This window comes from Triticum aestivum, chromosome 3D (genome assembly GCF_018294505.1).
Source record: "Triticum aestivum cultivar Chinese Spring chromosome 3D, IWGSC CS RefSeq v2.1, whole genome shotgun sequence".
NCBI classification, from domain to species: Eukaryota; Viridiplantae; Streptophyta; class Magnoliopsida; order Poales; family Poaceae; genus Triticum; species Triticum aestivum.
Window position 1 is genome coordinate 558,630,791 of NC_057802.1, and position 14,717 is coordinate 558,645,507.

General features: G+C 48.7%; 1 protein-coding gene across 1 annotated transcript; it reads right to left on the bottom strand.

Annotated features, from left to right (window-relative positions):
• Window positions 1-308: 308 nt before the first annotated feature.
• Window positions 309-2,248, bottom strand: LOC123080469 (esterase PIR7B). The gene is made up of 3 exons (XM_044503396.1): window positions 1,822-2,248; window positions 882-1,019; window positions 309-716 (listed from the first exon to the last, which is right to left on the bottom strand). The coding sequence occupies exons 1-3, from the start codon at window positions 2,209-2,211 to the stop codon at window positions 423-425; spliced, it is 822 nt and encodes a 273-aa protein (XP_044359331.1). The 5' UTR covers window positions 2,212-2,248; the 3' UTR covers window positions 309-422.
• Window positions 2,249-14,717: the final 12,469 nt, after the last annotated feature.

The following is a 14,717-nucleotide window of genomic DNA, read 5'->3' on the forward strand; positions in this document are numbered from 1 at the left end:
AGTAATGATCATACCGAAGGTTTCCGTCGGTCTGGCCCCTCCCCGGGCCGAACGTTTGGCCAATATCGGCGTCCTATCTTTTTGGAACATCCACACCTTCCACATAATTTCTTTTATTTGAATGGTTTCCAATAAGTAATCCCATCATGATCAGAAGCATATATGACATATTTGTACCAAACTTACTCGCAGAAAAAAAGTATTGCTCTCTCCGTCTCGAATTACTTGTCTTGCATTTGTCTAGATACACATGCATTTAGATATGTTTTAGTGTTAAATACATCCGTAGATAGACAAATATTTAGGACGAAGGTAATACTACTTAATTTCCATTGATTTAATAGTATCACTGAACATATTTATTTTTAGATGAAAATCAAGTACACACCTACATTGATTTCCAGGGATATATATCGTACAATTTAGCAAGTATTTAAGCTGTCGGCGATCTTGACCAGAGCATCACAGAGCTCCCTAGGCCTTGAGCTCATGATGGCGTGGTCAGCTCCCGCGATCTCCTCGGCCTCCGTGCCGGGGCTCAACAACACCATCCAACGCTGCATCTCCTCGGTGCTGGAGCCATCAGCCTTTGCTACCACATATACCTTCTTCACCGACCCGTAGTTGGTATCGGTGAGCAGGCTTGCATCCTTCATCACCGGATCCTCCATGAACAGGTTTCCCGGTCTCACCAACATTTTTGCCAGGGCCAAATCCTGCATCAACATTGTGAATTGAATCACATAATGGGTCTACTGAAAGTGGATAAGGCCAAGAGTTAATTGACTTAGTATATTTATTTTTGCGAATATTTGGAGAATCATGTCGTTGAGATTAGTTCATTATGGGAGACCAATATGATGTTAAGTCGTGTTGTGCACCTCAGGTGAACTTTGCTGGTAGTTCTTGCGTGCTAAGAAGTTTGGGCCCATTATCATTGCAACCCCTGCACCGTGGTTGTTATTGATTGGCAGCATCTTGCAGTCCATGAGTCCTTCCGATGATGTCCTTCGCATGAACTAATTGCATCAACACAAGATAAGTTAAAAATTAGCATTAATATTGGAGTTATAGAGTCGGAGACCAACCTTTTATATTCCAACAAAAAATTGGTTCATATAACCTCCTACAAACATTTATAATTTGATTACCTATAAAGTTTATTAGTACTCATTCCGTTCTAAATTAGTTGTCTTAGATTTGTCTACATACATATGTATCTCAACATATTTAGATACGATTTGTGTAGATACAGATGTATCTCAACATATTTAGATACATCTGTATCTAGACAAATCTAAAATAACTAAAAAAAATTGAACACACAAATAACTAATTGGGGATGGATCGGTACTATTAGATACTTAAAAAAACATGTACATATTCATTTTGGAATACACTCCCTCCATTTCATATTATTTTTCTTAGATTTTTCTACATACGGTTGTATATAGACACGTTTTAGTGTTAGATATATCCATATCTAGAATTATGTAAGACAACTAATTTACGGAGGTAATATTTTCGTAGTGTTGTAATTTTATTTACTATTATATAATATACACATGTTACAACAGAAACTTGTTGTTAAAGTTACATTGGAAACATATCAAATTTTGTATATATTCGACTAAGACGAGCTTCCCGGCCTCACCAACATACGGGACTTGTACATACAGTGGATATCTTGGTCAACACTCAACAGAGATTTACCCGCAAAAAAAAAACCACTCAACACAGATTCTTTCGCAAATAGAAAAGAAGAAGAGAAAAACACTCAACAGAGAATAAGAAAAAGAAAACCATAAACAATTGACATACCTCCTCGGTGGTGACGCCCATGTGCTTGCCAACGCACGGCATCCCGGCGGCTGCGAACACGGCGGCGGCGACCTTGCCGGGGAACCTCTCCATGGCTAGCGCCAAGCTGAGCCCGCCGTGGCTGTGCCCGACCAGAATCAGCCTCTCGCCGCCACCCTCTGGCGCCGCGGCCACTACGTCAAGCAGAGGCTGGGAGTACTCCTCGAACGAGTGCACCTCGTCGATGCGCGCCGGGTGAGCGCCGGACGCGGCCAGGTCGACCGCCGTGACACGGTGCCCCGCTGCCTGAAGCGCCGCAACCACCTTGTACCAACACCAGGCCCCGTGGCAGAGGCCGTGCACCAGGATGAAATGGTTCATCACGCTTGTGTTGCTCTGGGTGCTCTCCATTTGTTGCGTAAGACCTGTTTGGTTTTGTGTTGGATGTTTGTTGCCGCGTACACGGCCTGATATTTATAGTGCACATTGGCGTTGATCGCACGCTTATCGGTTAGCACTATCAGCTTCTGCTGCAAGAAAAATGTGACGACTTGTTTTTGGATGTTCGTGCCATACTGCCATGGGTACTAAATTGCATCAGATCAACTTGATCAGCAAGATTGGTAGACGAGCCACGAGAGTTTGACTGGTGGTGACGCAACTCTATTGAAAATTGGTAAACGTTTGTAGGCGGCCGAGCCTGCGTCGTTGGATAGTTAGCGATCGTTGCTTTCGTGTTACTCATCCACACGCCCAGCTAGCCGTCCCTTCTTTTTCGTTCCTCATCTCGAACGAAGACTAGTGGCACCTCGTTTTGTTCTCCCCGCACGGTGTCTAATCTTGACTCCCCAAACTTTCTCTTTTGAGCCGCCGCCGTCGGTTTTGAAGGCCCGACCGGCCGCCCTGCTGTTAGCCGGCCACCGCCGCCCAAGCAGAGGGGCCGCACGACTGTTGGTAGTCGGCCACCGCCGCCCAAGTAGGCGATGCTGACCGGTGCCCTGGGAGCTGCGCACCCGTGCTACAACCAGCAAGCGGCGGTGCTGGGACCAGCGCACCGCACTTTTGCCGCCAGCAAGCGATGGTGCTGAAAGCTGAATAAAACTGTTGCTTGTTGATGATTTGGTGTGGCATACAAGAGTATATAAAAGGGTACAAACCGACTTGGGGTAGAGGTACAAAACTGACTTGGACTAGAAGTCGTATACCATAATGACTACTCTAACATCCCCCCGCAGTATCAACGGCAGGCTCGACGATGTTGAGAGTGAAACAGATATCTTGAAACGGCTTAGTAGGCAGTGCCTTGGTGAAAATGTCAGCAAACTGAGCCGAAGAAGGAACATGAAGCACCCGAACCTGACCAAGAGCAACCTTTTCACGAACAAAATGAATATCAATCTCAATATGCTTTGTGCGTCGGTGTTGAACTGGATTGCTGGTCATGTAGACTGCTGATATGTTGTCACAGTAGACAATAGTGGCCTGCTCAATAGGCCTGTTTAGCTCGGAGAGTAACTGCCGAATCCAGATTGTATCTGCAACGGCATGTGCCACAGCGCGATACTCAGCCTCGGCCGACGAACGTGAGACTGTAACCTGTCTTTTCGAAGACCAAGAAATCAAATTGTTACCAAGAAAAACACAAAAACCGGAAGTGGACCTTCGAGTGTCAGGACAACCAGCCCAGTCTGCATCAGAGTATGCGGTAAGCGAGTTTGGAGAAGAATTATTGAGGTGGAGACCATGATTGAGAGTTCCTTTTAAATACCAAAGAATGCGTTTAACATGATTATAGTGAGGAACCCGGGGATCATGCATATAGAGACATGCTTGTTGAACAGCAAAAGAGATTTCAGGACGAGTAATGGTGAGATATTGGAGAGCACCTGTTAGGCTACGATAGAGAGTAGGATCGGAAAAGGGTTCACCGGTAGCCGAAAATTTAAAACTAGTATCGACAGGAGTGCGAGATGATTGACAGTCAAGCATACCAGCACGATTAAGAAGATCAAGAATATACTGGCGTTGGGAAAGAAAAAGGCTGGAGGAATCTCGAACAACAGCAATGCCTAAGAAATGATGAAGGAGTCCTAGGTCAGTCATAGAAAATTCAGATCTAAGAAGAGAGACAATATGATCTAAGAACTTTTGAGAGGAGGCAGTAAGAATGATATCATCTACATAGAGAAGTAAATAGGCAGTGTCAGAAGTTTGATGATACACAAAAAGAGAGGTGTCGGAGAGAGATGGAGTGAAGCCTATTGTTTGAATGAAGGAGGAGAAGCGTTGAAACCAAGCTCGTGGGGCCTGTTTAAGACCATAGAGAGATTTCTGAAGAAGACATACATGAGTTGGAAATGATGGATTTTCAAAACCCAGAGGTTGCTGGCAGTAGACAGTTTCTTGAAGGGAACCATGGAGGAAAGCATTTTTAACATCAAGTTGGTGAATGGGCCATGAAGAGGAGACAGCAACACTAAGAACGGTGCGAATGGTGCTAGGTTTAACAACAGGAGAGAAGGTTTCTTCGTAATCAATTCCTTGTTGCTGAGAAAAGCCACGACAAACCCACCTGGCTTTATATCGTGAGAGGCTCCCATCGGAGTGGAACTTTTGGCGAAAAATCCATTTGCCAGAAACAATATTTGTATTGGGAGGACGAGGAACAAGTTGCCAGGTGTTGTTTTGAAGTAAAGCATTATATTCTTCTTGCATGGCAGCGGCCCAATTGGGATCAAGTAGAGCAGTTTTGCAATTCTTTGGAAGAGAAGTGAGAGATACGGAGGTATGAAGGTTTAGGCGGTCTTGGGGTTGATGAAATCCTGATTTGGCCCTAGTACGCATGCGATGATCATTAATCGGGGCTGCTGTAGGAATAGCACGAGGGGGTAAGGTGGGTACTGGTGAGTCCGGCGCAGCGGAAGAGTCGGACGAAGGAGTAGGGCTGGGTGGTGGAGTGGGAGTAGGGGCCGGGGGTGTTGGGGAGGGAGCAGGGGTCGGGGGTGTTGGGGACGTCTCGGGTGGGGTGAGTGTATGGTTGGGATTGGCTATGGTGGGTGTTAATGGTGGTGGTGATAAGTTGTGTTCGGCAGGTAGGGGAGTATATAGTTGGAAAGGACGGGGAGAGGGGGTGTTTGCGGAGCTAGGGGTGTTGGATGGTGTCGTGGTGCGTTGTGAGAAAGGAAAAATGTGCTCAGCAAACGTGACATGACGAGAGACATGAACGTGTCCGGTGTGAAGGTCGAGACAGCGATAGCCTTTGTGCTCGTCAGAGAAGCCGAGAAAAGCACATGGGATAGAGCGTGGTGACAATTTATTTGCAGAAGTGGCGTAGGCATTGGGAAACAGAGACAGCCGAAAACACGAACCGCGGAGTAGTCGGGTTGGGAAAGAAAGAGGGAATAATAGGGAGTAGTGTTGGGTTTAGTTTTAGAAGGTCAAATATTTAGAAGGAAGATGGCCATGTGTAGGGCTTCAGCCCAAAACTTGGGAGGCATAGATGATTGAATGAGGAGAGTGCGAACTATATCATTGAGGGTGCGAAGAGAGCGTTCTGCTTTACCATTTTGAGGGGAGGTGTAGGGACATGAGAACCTAAGCAGGATGCCACGTTGTAAGAAGAAAGTACGATTTTTAATGTTATCAAACTCACGACCATTGTCACATTGGATAAAGCGAATTGGGAGGAAGAAGTGAACAGACACATAGCGTTGAAAATTAAGGAAAAGAGAATGGACCTCAGATTTGTTGCGTACGGGAAAAGTCCAGACAAAGTGGGTGAAATCATCTAGGATAACAAGGTAGTATTTAAAACCCGAAACACTTGCAATGGGAGAGGTCCATAAATCACAATGTATTAATACAAAGGGATAAGTGCTACAAGAACTAGAGGAACTAAAGGGAAGACGCACATGTTTGCTTAATTGACAAGACTCGCAAAACACAGAATTATGAGAGTCCTTATTACATGGTATGGTAAATTCACTAAGCATAGAAGCTAAGACGGCGGGGTTGGGATGGCCCAAGCGACGATGCCAGAGATCGACGGAGGCCAGCATGGATGTTGGAGGGGTGGCGGCAGGAACTCCATTAAGAGAATAAAGATCACCGGAGCTATTGAAGCGAGCGATCTCGGCCTTGGTCAGGTAATTTTTCACAGATAAACCAAAAGGGTCAAATTCAGCCGAAACTAGATTGTCGCAAGTAAATTGGCGAACAGAGATAAGATTTTTAATGAGGTTTGGTGGAAGAGGGAAGTTGAGCCTGACCAACACAATATATAGGAATAGATGATCCATCTCCAAGGATAATGGAAGGGAAAGGAGATTTAGTGCAAGAAGATAACCAATTACTAGATGCAGACATATGACTAGAGGCCCCTGAATCAAAGATCCAATCCGTACCTGAGTTTCCTTGTGCAGCAAAGTTATTCATGGCCTGGAGAAAGGCAGCTTGATCCCAGCTCGGCGTCGCAGGTGAGGGTGGCGTCGGAAGCAGTGCCGGCGGATACGATGGTGAAGGCAGTAGGGCCGGCTGGGGAGTGTAGTAGGCATTGGCCGGCTGTGGTGGGGGTGGCGTCTGGAGCAGGGCCGGCTGAGGTGTGTAGTAGGCGCCGCCGTCGGTGCTGTAATGACCATAAGGAGCATACGTCGGGGCGGCGTGATAGGCATTGGCCGGCTGTCGGGGGTTGAGAACCCCGGGAGCACTAGTAGGCGGCCGAAGGCCGGGTTGCCAGGCACCTGAGTATGCCGGCGGAGCACCGAGGGTGGACGGAGTGGACCAGGGCATGGGCCATGCTTGAACAAGCCCCGTCCAAGGATCATGAGGAGGCTGCCATGCAACCGCAGATGGAGCACTGGTGGGTGGTGCAGAACTCGGTGCTGGTGATGTCGTAGGCGGAACCGAACGAGTCGACGGCGGCCTGTAGATAGGGTTTTTGCCGCGGTAGTTCGGACTAGGACGCCAGCCTGGGGGCGGTTGACCAGATGACGATGCGGACGGCCCGGCGGCAGGAGCCGGCCTGGAAGGCGGCGCTGGTGTAGACGACAGAGGAGGATGAGCCGCAGCATGAAAGACCTTGGGGCGAGAGTCCTTGCGAGCTTGTGTTTCCGCCGCGAGTTGTAGCAAGGAACTAAACTTCAGCGAAGGTAGGAGGGGGCCGTATCATCGGTATGAATGAGGCTTGCTTGTCAAAGTCTTCGCTGAGGCCGCCGACGACGATATTGATTAGCTGTGAGTCGCTAACTGTATCGCCGAGTTCGCGGAGCTCATCACCAATGGTCTTAACGCGCTGGCAGAACAGGTTCACCGGGGCGTCTCCTTGCACCATATTGCGAAGCTTGGTGTGGAGAGCGTTTTTCCGAGCGTCGGTGTTGCTTTGGAAGAGCTGACGGAGGGAGTGCCAGATGTTGGCAGCGGTGGCGCCGTCGTGATCGAGCATGTTAAAGATCTCGGTGGTGATGCGGGTGTAGAACCACTGGACGATCGCGAGATCGTCTTTCAACCATTGCGGATCGTCGGGGCGGGGAAGACAGTTGGCGGCGACATGCGAGCGCAGGTTGCAGCGGCCGAGGTGGGGATCGAAGAGATGTCTCCAATGGTAGTAGTTGTGGGCGGCGAGATCAAGAACTATGGGGATGTAGGGGCTGACGTCGGAGATTGTGTCAGCAAGAGATATTGGTGCGGCGAGGATGGGTGCAGGGTAGTTTTGTGGAGCTATGGTGAGAGCCGAGAGAGAAGCGGCCGTGGCGTTGGCAGCCTTGGCGATGAGTGCGACCCGGCGCTTGAAGTAGCCGGGCGGCGGCGGCGGCGGTGGCGTTGGCGGAGCCATACCCTAAACCCTAGGACCGGTATCTGATACCATGAAAGCTGAATAAAACTGTTGCTTGTTGATGATTTGGTGTGGCATACAAGAGTATATAAGAGGGTACAAACCGACTTGGGGTAGGGGTACAAAACTGACTTGGACTAGAAGTCGTATACCATAATGACTACTCTAACAGATGTGACAGAGGGCGAGACGTGCAGTTGTGGGGAGCACACCCTGACTGTTCGAGCTCCACCACTCGCCCTTTGCAACTCTACTGTAGCCGGTTGCAGCTCTGACACTAGCTAGTTCATGCTTCGCCCAAACGGATGCAGCTCTGCCCCTGCTGGTTGCAGCTCCACCACTCGCAGGTTCCAGTTTTCCCCTTGCCGGATGCAGCTCTATTCCTTGCCGGTTGTAGCTCCTCCACTGGCCGGTTCCAGCTTCGGCATCGAGCACCGTTGTACGCTAGCGAGCTGTGCTGCGACCGGCAACGAGCGGTGCTGGAACCGGTGTTTACGGTGCTGGAACCGGTGCATGGGAAAGATGGAACCAGAGGTCCGCCGTTCTGGCTCAAGCAAGGCTTTTTGCTGCAAGCCAGGGTGCCGTGCTGGAACCGACAATGCCCCGTGCTGGGACCGGTGGCTATCTAGTGTGCTGCAACCGGCGGCAAAAGTGATACAAATCGATGAGACTATGTGCAGGGACCGACCGCCGGAGCTGCATCCAGTGACACAAATTGCTACATCCTGCGACTGGCGGCGGTCACCACCGGAGTTGTGGCCGTCGCGCACCGGAGCTGCAAGTGTCTTCTTTTTTTGCTGGGATGCAAGTGTCACCACCGGAGACAAGCGTTGCCACCGGAGCTGCATTCGCAGGCAAAAGCTACTGCATGTGTGGAGCCGGCAATAAACGCAGGAGACGAAGACGGCGAGGGCGACCGACGGCGATGGTGGCAATCGGAGATGCTTCGAGGCCATCAACTAGGCACCGCGCGAACCTGGAACGAGTGAACCTAGAGAACCAGCAAATCGAGTGAGCTACTCGCCCTAGTTATTGGTCTGGCCCATCAGTGGGTGGCGTGCGACTGCTCCTTCAATAAGTGGCGCCTACCAGAATAGGTAGGCCCACTCAAGGCAGTTGCAGCGGAGCTTCTAGTCGATTTTTTATTTTGGTCGTCTTGACAGGTTTTTAGTTTTCAATTTCTTTCTTTTTCTTATTTTTCTTAAAGCGGAGACTTCTTTTCGAATTCAGGAGCCTTTTCTCAAATTTTGTGAATTTTTTAGTGATCTTTTTTCAAAACCATAAACTATTTTTTAATTTATGAAGTTTTCAATTTCATGATTTTCTTTAGTTATATGAAGGATTTTCAAATTCATGAAGTTTATCATTTTCATAGATTTTTTCAAATTCATGAATTTATCATTTTCATAGATTTTTTCAAATTCATGAACTTATTCCAAACTTGTGGACTCTTTTTTATTTATTTTTGAACTTTTTTTTAAAAGTCAATGTTCAACGGTGCCATTAGTGAACATCCGAACTGTCAACTAGGAACCGAGTGAACAAGGGAACAAGTGAACCAAGAGACCTGCTTGCCCGTCTATTGGGCCGACCTACGATCGGGCGGCGGGCGAGCGCTCCTTCAATAACTGGTGCTGAACGCAATAGGAAGGCCCATCTAAGGAAGTTTAGCGCAGAAGCTCAACCTGGTTTTGGGAAGCTTCTAGATGGTTTCTTTTTCTTTTTATCATCTTGGTTTCCTGGACCGTTATTTTTTCATTTTTTTTCTTTTCATGCTCAAATGCGCGGCCTTTTTTCAAATTCGTCAACTCTATCTCAATTTTGTGGTTTTTTTTAAATTATCAAACTTTTTACAAATTTTGTGACCTATTTTTTGAATTTCATGAAAAAAAAATCAAATCCGCGAGCTCTTAGTTATGAACGTTTTTCAGTTTCATGGTTTTTTATAATTTTATGAAGATTTTTCAAATTCATGAACTTTTTCATTTTTGTACATTTTTTCTCAAATTCCTAAACTTTTTACAAACTCGGAAACTTTTTCTGAATTTGGCGATTTTTTTTAAAAGTCAATGTTTAACCATGCCACTAGTGAACGTTCGACCGGTCAAATAGAAACCGAGCAAACGAGGGAACGAGTGAACCAGGGAAACCGAGCAAGCTGTCACCCCGTTTATGGGGCCGACCCACGAGAAAGGTGCCAATTAGGAGCACTCATGGCCTTCATTGTCCTTCACCTAGACTTATCGCAAAAATTGGGCCAAGTACTTGTTTTATCGCTCTTCCTAGAGATTTCTTGGGTTAGCATTTCGAGGTAGGAGCCCCAAAACTTTTTTTCCTTCTTTATGAGAGGACCCCAAAAACTATTGATAGGCGGAGAGGCTCGCCCAGCTGCACTCCTCGCCCCAACCAGCTGGAAAAAAGATTCGAGGCTTGCACCAGCTAGGTCTCCTAGGATGGGATGTGGTCCACGGCTTCTCCCGTCATACACTTCTTTGCACCAATGTCAAGTTTGTGCCTAGAAGATAGTCGCAACAAAGAATTCGCGTAACTAGGGGCATCTCTGGCCGACCCCTTATCCATTAGAGGAGTAAAGGGCTGAGTATCTTTAGAGGAGTGAAATTACTCCTGTAAAGGTGGGTGACCCTTGCCAATCCCCTACATTTGGAGTAGTAATTTTTATCTCAACTTTTTTAGCATAGCTGACTTGAACTTCAAACAATTCCACATTATATCATCAAATCATTCGCATATTTTGAAATAAACATGCATAACATATAAACCTTTAATAAGCATATGGTTTCATGGATTGAGATATTCAAATTTAAACATGCATAGGTCATCGAAAAGGAATCACGTCGAAAAAGGTTGATCTAAAATCAGCACAACATAGCATATTTTATGTTGCCGATCGATCCCAACCAAAGACATGCACGACCATCCTTGCAAAAGAAATTACCGCCAACATCACCACCCCCACACACACGGTCACTACCATCATCATCACCACCACCACCACCATCCATACGGCCACCACCATCACCACCACCACCGTACACACGGCCACCGCCACCACGACAATTCCGAAGAAACAACTCCGTTTGGGTTAAGATTTCCCGATGAGTGAGCTCCCAAAATTTCTTTACGGTATCATCCATTGTGGTTGGGTTCATGAACATGATAGAACGGTCTTCGGCTTTATTTGCATTCCGAACTCAGTGGTATCGAAACCTTGCGCCTCGTGAACGTACTCGACAGGGTCCTCGGACTCGAACTCGTCTCCCGGTACTACCCACAAGAAAGAGCAAGCATACATGTGACGCCCCCGATTCAATCGTACACTAATCATACACGCAAACGTGTATGATCAAGATCAGGGACTCATGGGAAGATATCACAACACAACTCTAAAAGTAAAATAAGTCATACAAGCATCATAATACAAGCAAGGGGCCTCGAGGGCTCGAATACAAGTGAGATACAAATCGAAAGAGGCGCAGGCCTCCTGCCTGGGATCCTCCTAAACTACTCCTGGTCGTCGTCAGCGGGCTGCACGTAGTAGTAGGCACCTCCGGTGTAGTAGGAGTCGTCGTCGACCGTGGCGTCTGGCTCCTGGGCTCCAGCATCTGGTTGCGACAACCTGGTAGAATGGAGAGGGGGGAAAAGAGGGAGAAAAGCAACCGTGAGTACTCATCCAAAGTACTCGCAAGCAAGGATCTACACTACATATGCAGGGGTATATGGGTAAAGGGCCATATCGGTGGACTGAACTGCAGAAGGCCAGAATAAGTGGGGGATAGCTAATCCTGTCGAAGACTACGCTTCTGGCTACCTCCATCTTGCAGCATGTAGGAGAGAGTAGATGGTAAGTTCACCAAGTAGCATCGCATAGCATAATCCTACCCGGCGATCCCCTCCTCGTCGCCCTGTTAGAGAGCGATCACCGGGTTATATCTGGCACTTGGAAGGGTGTGTTTTATTAAGTATCCGGTTCTAGTTGTCATAAGGTCAAGGTACAACTCCGGGTCGTCCTTTTACCGAGGGACACGGCTATTCAAATAGAAAAACTTCCCTGCAGGTGTGCACCACATAAGCCAACACGCTTTATCCCATTTAGCCGGACACACTTTCCTGGGTCATGCCCGGCCTCGGAAGATCAACACGTCGCAACCCTACCTAGGCACAACAGAGAGGTCAGCACGCCGGTCTAATCCTAAGCGCGCATGGGTCTGGGCCCATCGCCCATTGCACACCTGCACATTCCGTGGGCGGCCGGAAGTAGACCTCGCGACCTCCATTACAAAGGAAGTCACGTTACGCGGTCCAATCTGGCGCGTGCCGCTCAGTCGCTGAGGCCACGAAGGCTTCGGCTGATACCACGACGTCGAGTGCCCATATCTTTCCCACGTAGTTGGTTAGTGCGTATAGACCAAATGGCCAGACTCAGATCAAATACCAAGATCTCGTTAAGTGTGTTAATTGATGTAACCACGGACACCGACCAGGGCCTGGCCCACCTCTCTCCTAGGCGGTCTCAACTGCCCTGTCGCTAAGCAAAGATCCACCCAAAGGGCCGTCGGGACAAAGGTCCTTTCAGCCCCCAATCCGTGAATGACTCGCGGGTGCTCCACGAGCCGACCCGACTTTAGTCACTACATGTATCATGTATAAAGTATATAGTATAAACCCATGATCACCTCCCAAGTGATCACCGCCCGATATTATAGCACAGCAGACGGACAAGAATGTAGGGCCATATATGGAATACTAGCATCCTATACTAAGCATGTAGGATTGCAGGTAAAGGTAACAACAGTAGTAGCAAGGACATGCTATGTATCAGGAAAGGATTAACGAAAAGCAGTAACATGCTACACTACTCTAATGCAAGCAGTATAGAGAAGAATAGGCGATATCTGGTGATCAAGGGGGGGCTTGCCTGGTTGCTCTAGCAAGAAGGAGGGGTCGTCAACAGCATAGTCGGTCGGGGCACCAGCAGCGGCGTCGGTCTCGTAGTCTACCGGGGAGAAGAGGGGGAAGAAACAATGAATACAATGCAAACAGAAGCATGACGGTGAATGACATGACAATGCGCGGTGCTAGGTGTGCCCTAACGCGGTAGGAGGTGATACCGGTGAAGGGGGGAAACATCCGGGAAAGTATCCCCGGTGTTTCGCGTTTTCGGACAGATGAACCGGAGGGGGAAAGTTGCGAGTTTGCTATGCTAGGGATGTGTGGTGGACGAACGGGCTGTGTATCCGGATTCGTCTTGTCGTTCTGAGCAACTTTCATGTACAAAGTATTTTCATCCGAGTTACGGTTTATTTTCTATGATTTATCAAAGTTTTATGCATTTTTGACATTTATTCTATTATCTAAATCAGACATTATCCAGAACAGGGCAAGGTGATGTCAGCATGACATCACCACGACGTCACCAGGTCAAACCCAGCTGACCAGAGTCAAAGTTGGACTGTGGGGCCCGTGGGACCCACCTGTCATAGACTAACATGTTAATTTGGTTTTAATTAAGCAGGATTAATTGATTAGGTTAATTAAACACAGTTAATTATGTTAATTAATTTAGTTAATTAATTAATTAATACTTGTATTTATTATTATTTTTAATTCTTTTTTATATTTTTTTAATGTTCTAGGGGTTGGACCCCACATGTGTGTGGCCCAGGGCCTTAACGGGCACATGGGAAGCGGGCGCTGGGCGCTGCGATACGGGCGATGCTGGGCGTCGGGCACTAGCCCGGCAGGGCACTCGCCCAGGCCATCCGCGGCGCAGTGGGGTGCCGGCGGGTGTGGCTGCGGCTGCCGAAGCAGTAGCAGCAAGGGAGCGGCGCGAAGGGGAGTGTCCCGGGGGGGGACGGGATGCGGCAGAGCAGAGGCGAGCGAGGTCAGGGCGGGGTCGGCTGGCGGAGTCGGGCTCGAGCAGTTGGTAGCAGCGGCAAAAGGGGGGCGCCGGCGGCAGCTAAAGCAGCAGCGGGGGAGGTGCGCGCCGACGGGCGCAGGAGCGAGGCGAGGAGGGCCGCGGGTGCAAGCACAGGGTGCGGTCGGCAGGGGGCCGCGGGCGCCGTTTCAAGGGGCGCGACGAGCTGCCGGCGGTTGCCGCGTGGTTGAGCGTGAGCGCGGTGACCGTAGGGAGGGAAGATGGGGTCGGACGGGGAGGTCCTCACCGGCCCTGTAGTTGTGCAACGGTATGCTCGATGGAGGGCCGGAGATGCGTTTCCGGCGACGTGCGATGGATGGCGACGTCGGGGGCCCTTTCCGGTCCAGGAACGGGGAGGAGGGTGAGGACGACGGCGAGCGGCGGGCGGGGCGGCGCCGGTGATGCGTCGAGGAGGCGGGGTCCTGATGTGGATCGAGGGGGCGAAGGAGTGAGGCGATGGCGTCTGGGGCCCGCTGCCTCGACCTAGATGCGATCGGGGGGGAAGAGGAGCGAGGGGATCGTTTCCCCGATCCAGATTGGATCGGGAAGGGGGAGGAGAGAACGAGGGAGTGGGGGAAGTGGTGCGGTTAGGGGGGTTAGGGTTTCGGCACCAGGGGATAAGGGGGTGGGGCGTCGGCTGGGCCGGCGGACTGGTTGGGTGTGATGGCCCGAGGCCCATGGGGAGCGGGGGGGGGGGGGGTTCTTTGCTTTTCTATTTATTTTAGTTACACATTAATTTTAATTTAGTAAAATATATCTATGGCCCCTAAAATAATGTTTCAGAACAATACACTACTATAAAAAGTTTTTCCCTGATATAAAATAGTTTAGTATTTTATAAAATACCTAAGGCGTTCAAATAGTTGTTTTGCCAATGTTTAAATCATTTTAGTGCTTTTAATCTTTTTAAAAAAATGTGGTTCCTCCACCATTATGACTTAGGATTTATTTGTCCCATTTTGGACATTTTAGTTTTAACGTTTGAAAATTTTACCGTTTGACTTGATTTTGAATTTAAATTTGAATCGGTCTCGAACTAACACGAGATTAGCAACAGTAACCATCGTGACGTGGCATCATTAACAGAGGTTTACTGTAGATTAACTACCCGGGCGTCACAATTCTCCTCCACTACAAGAAATCTCGTCCCGA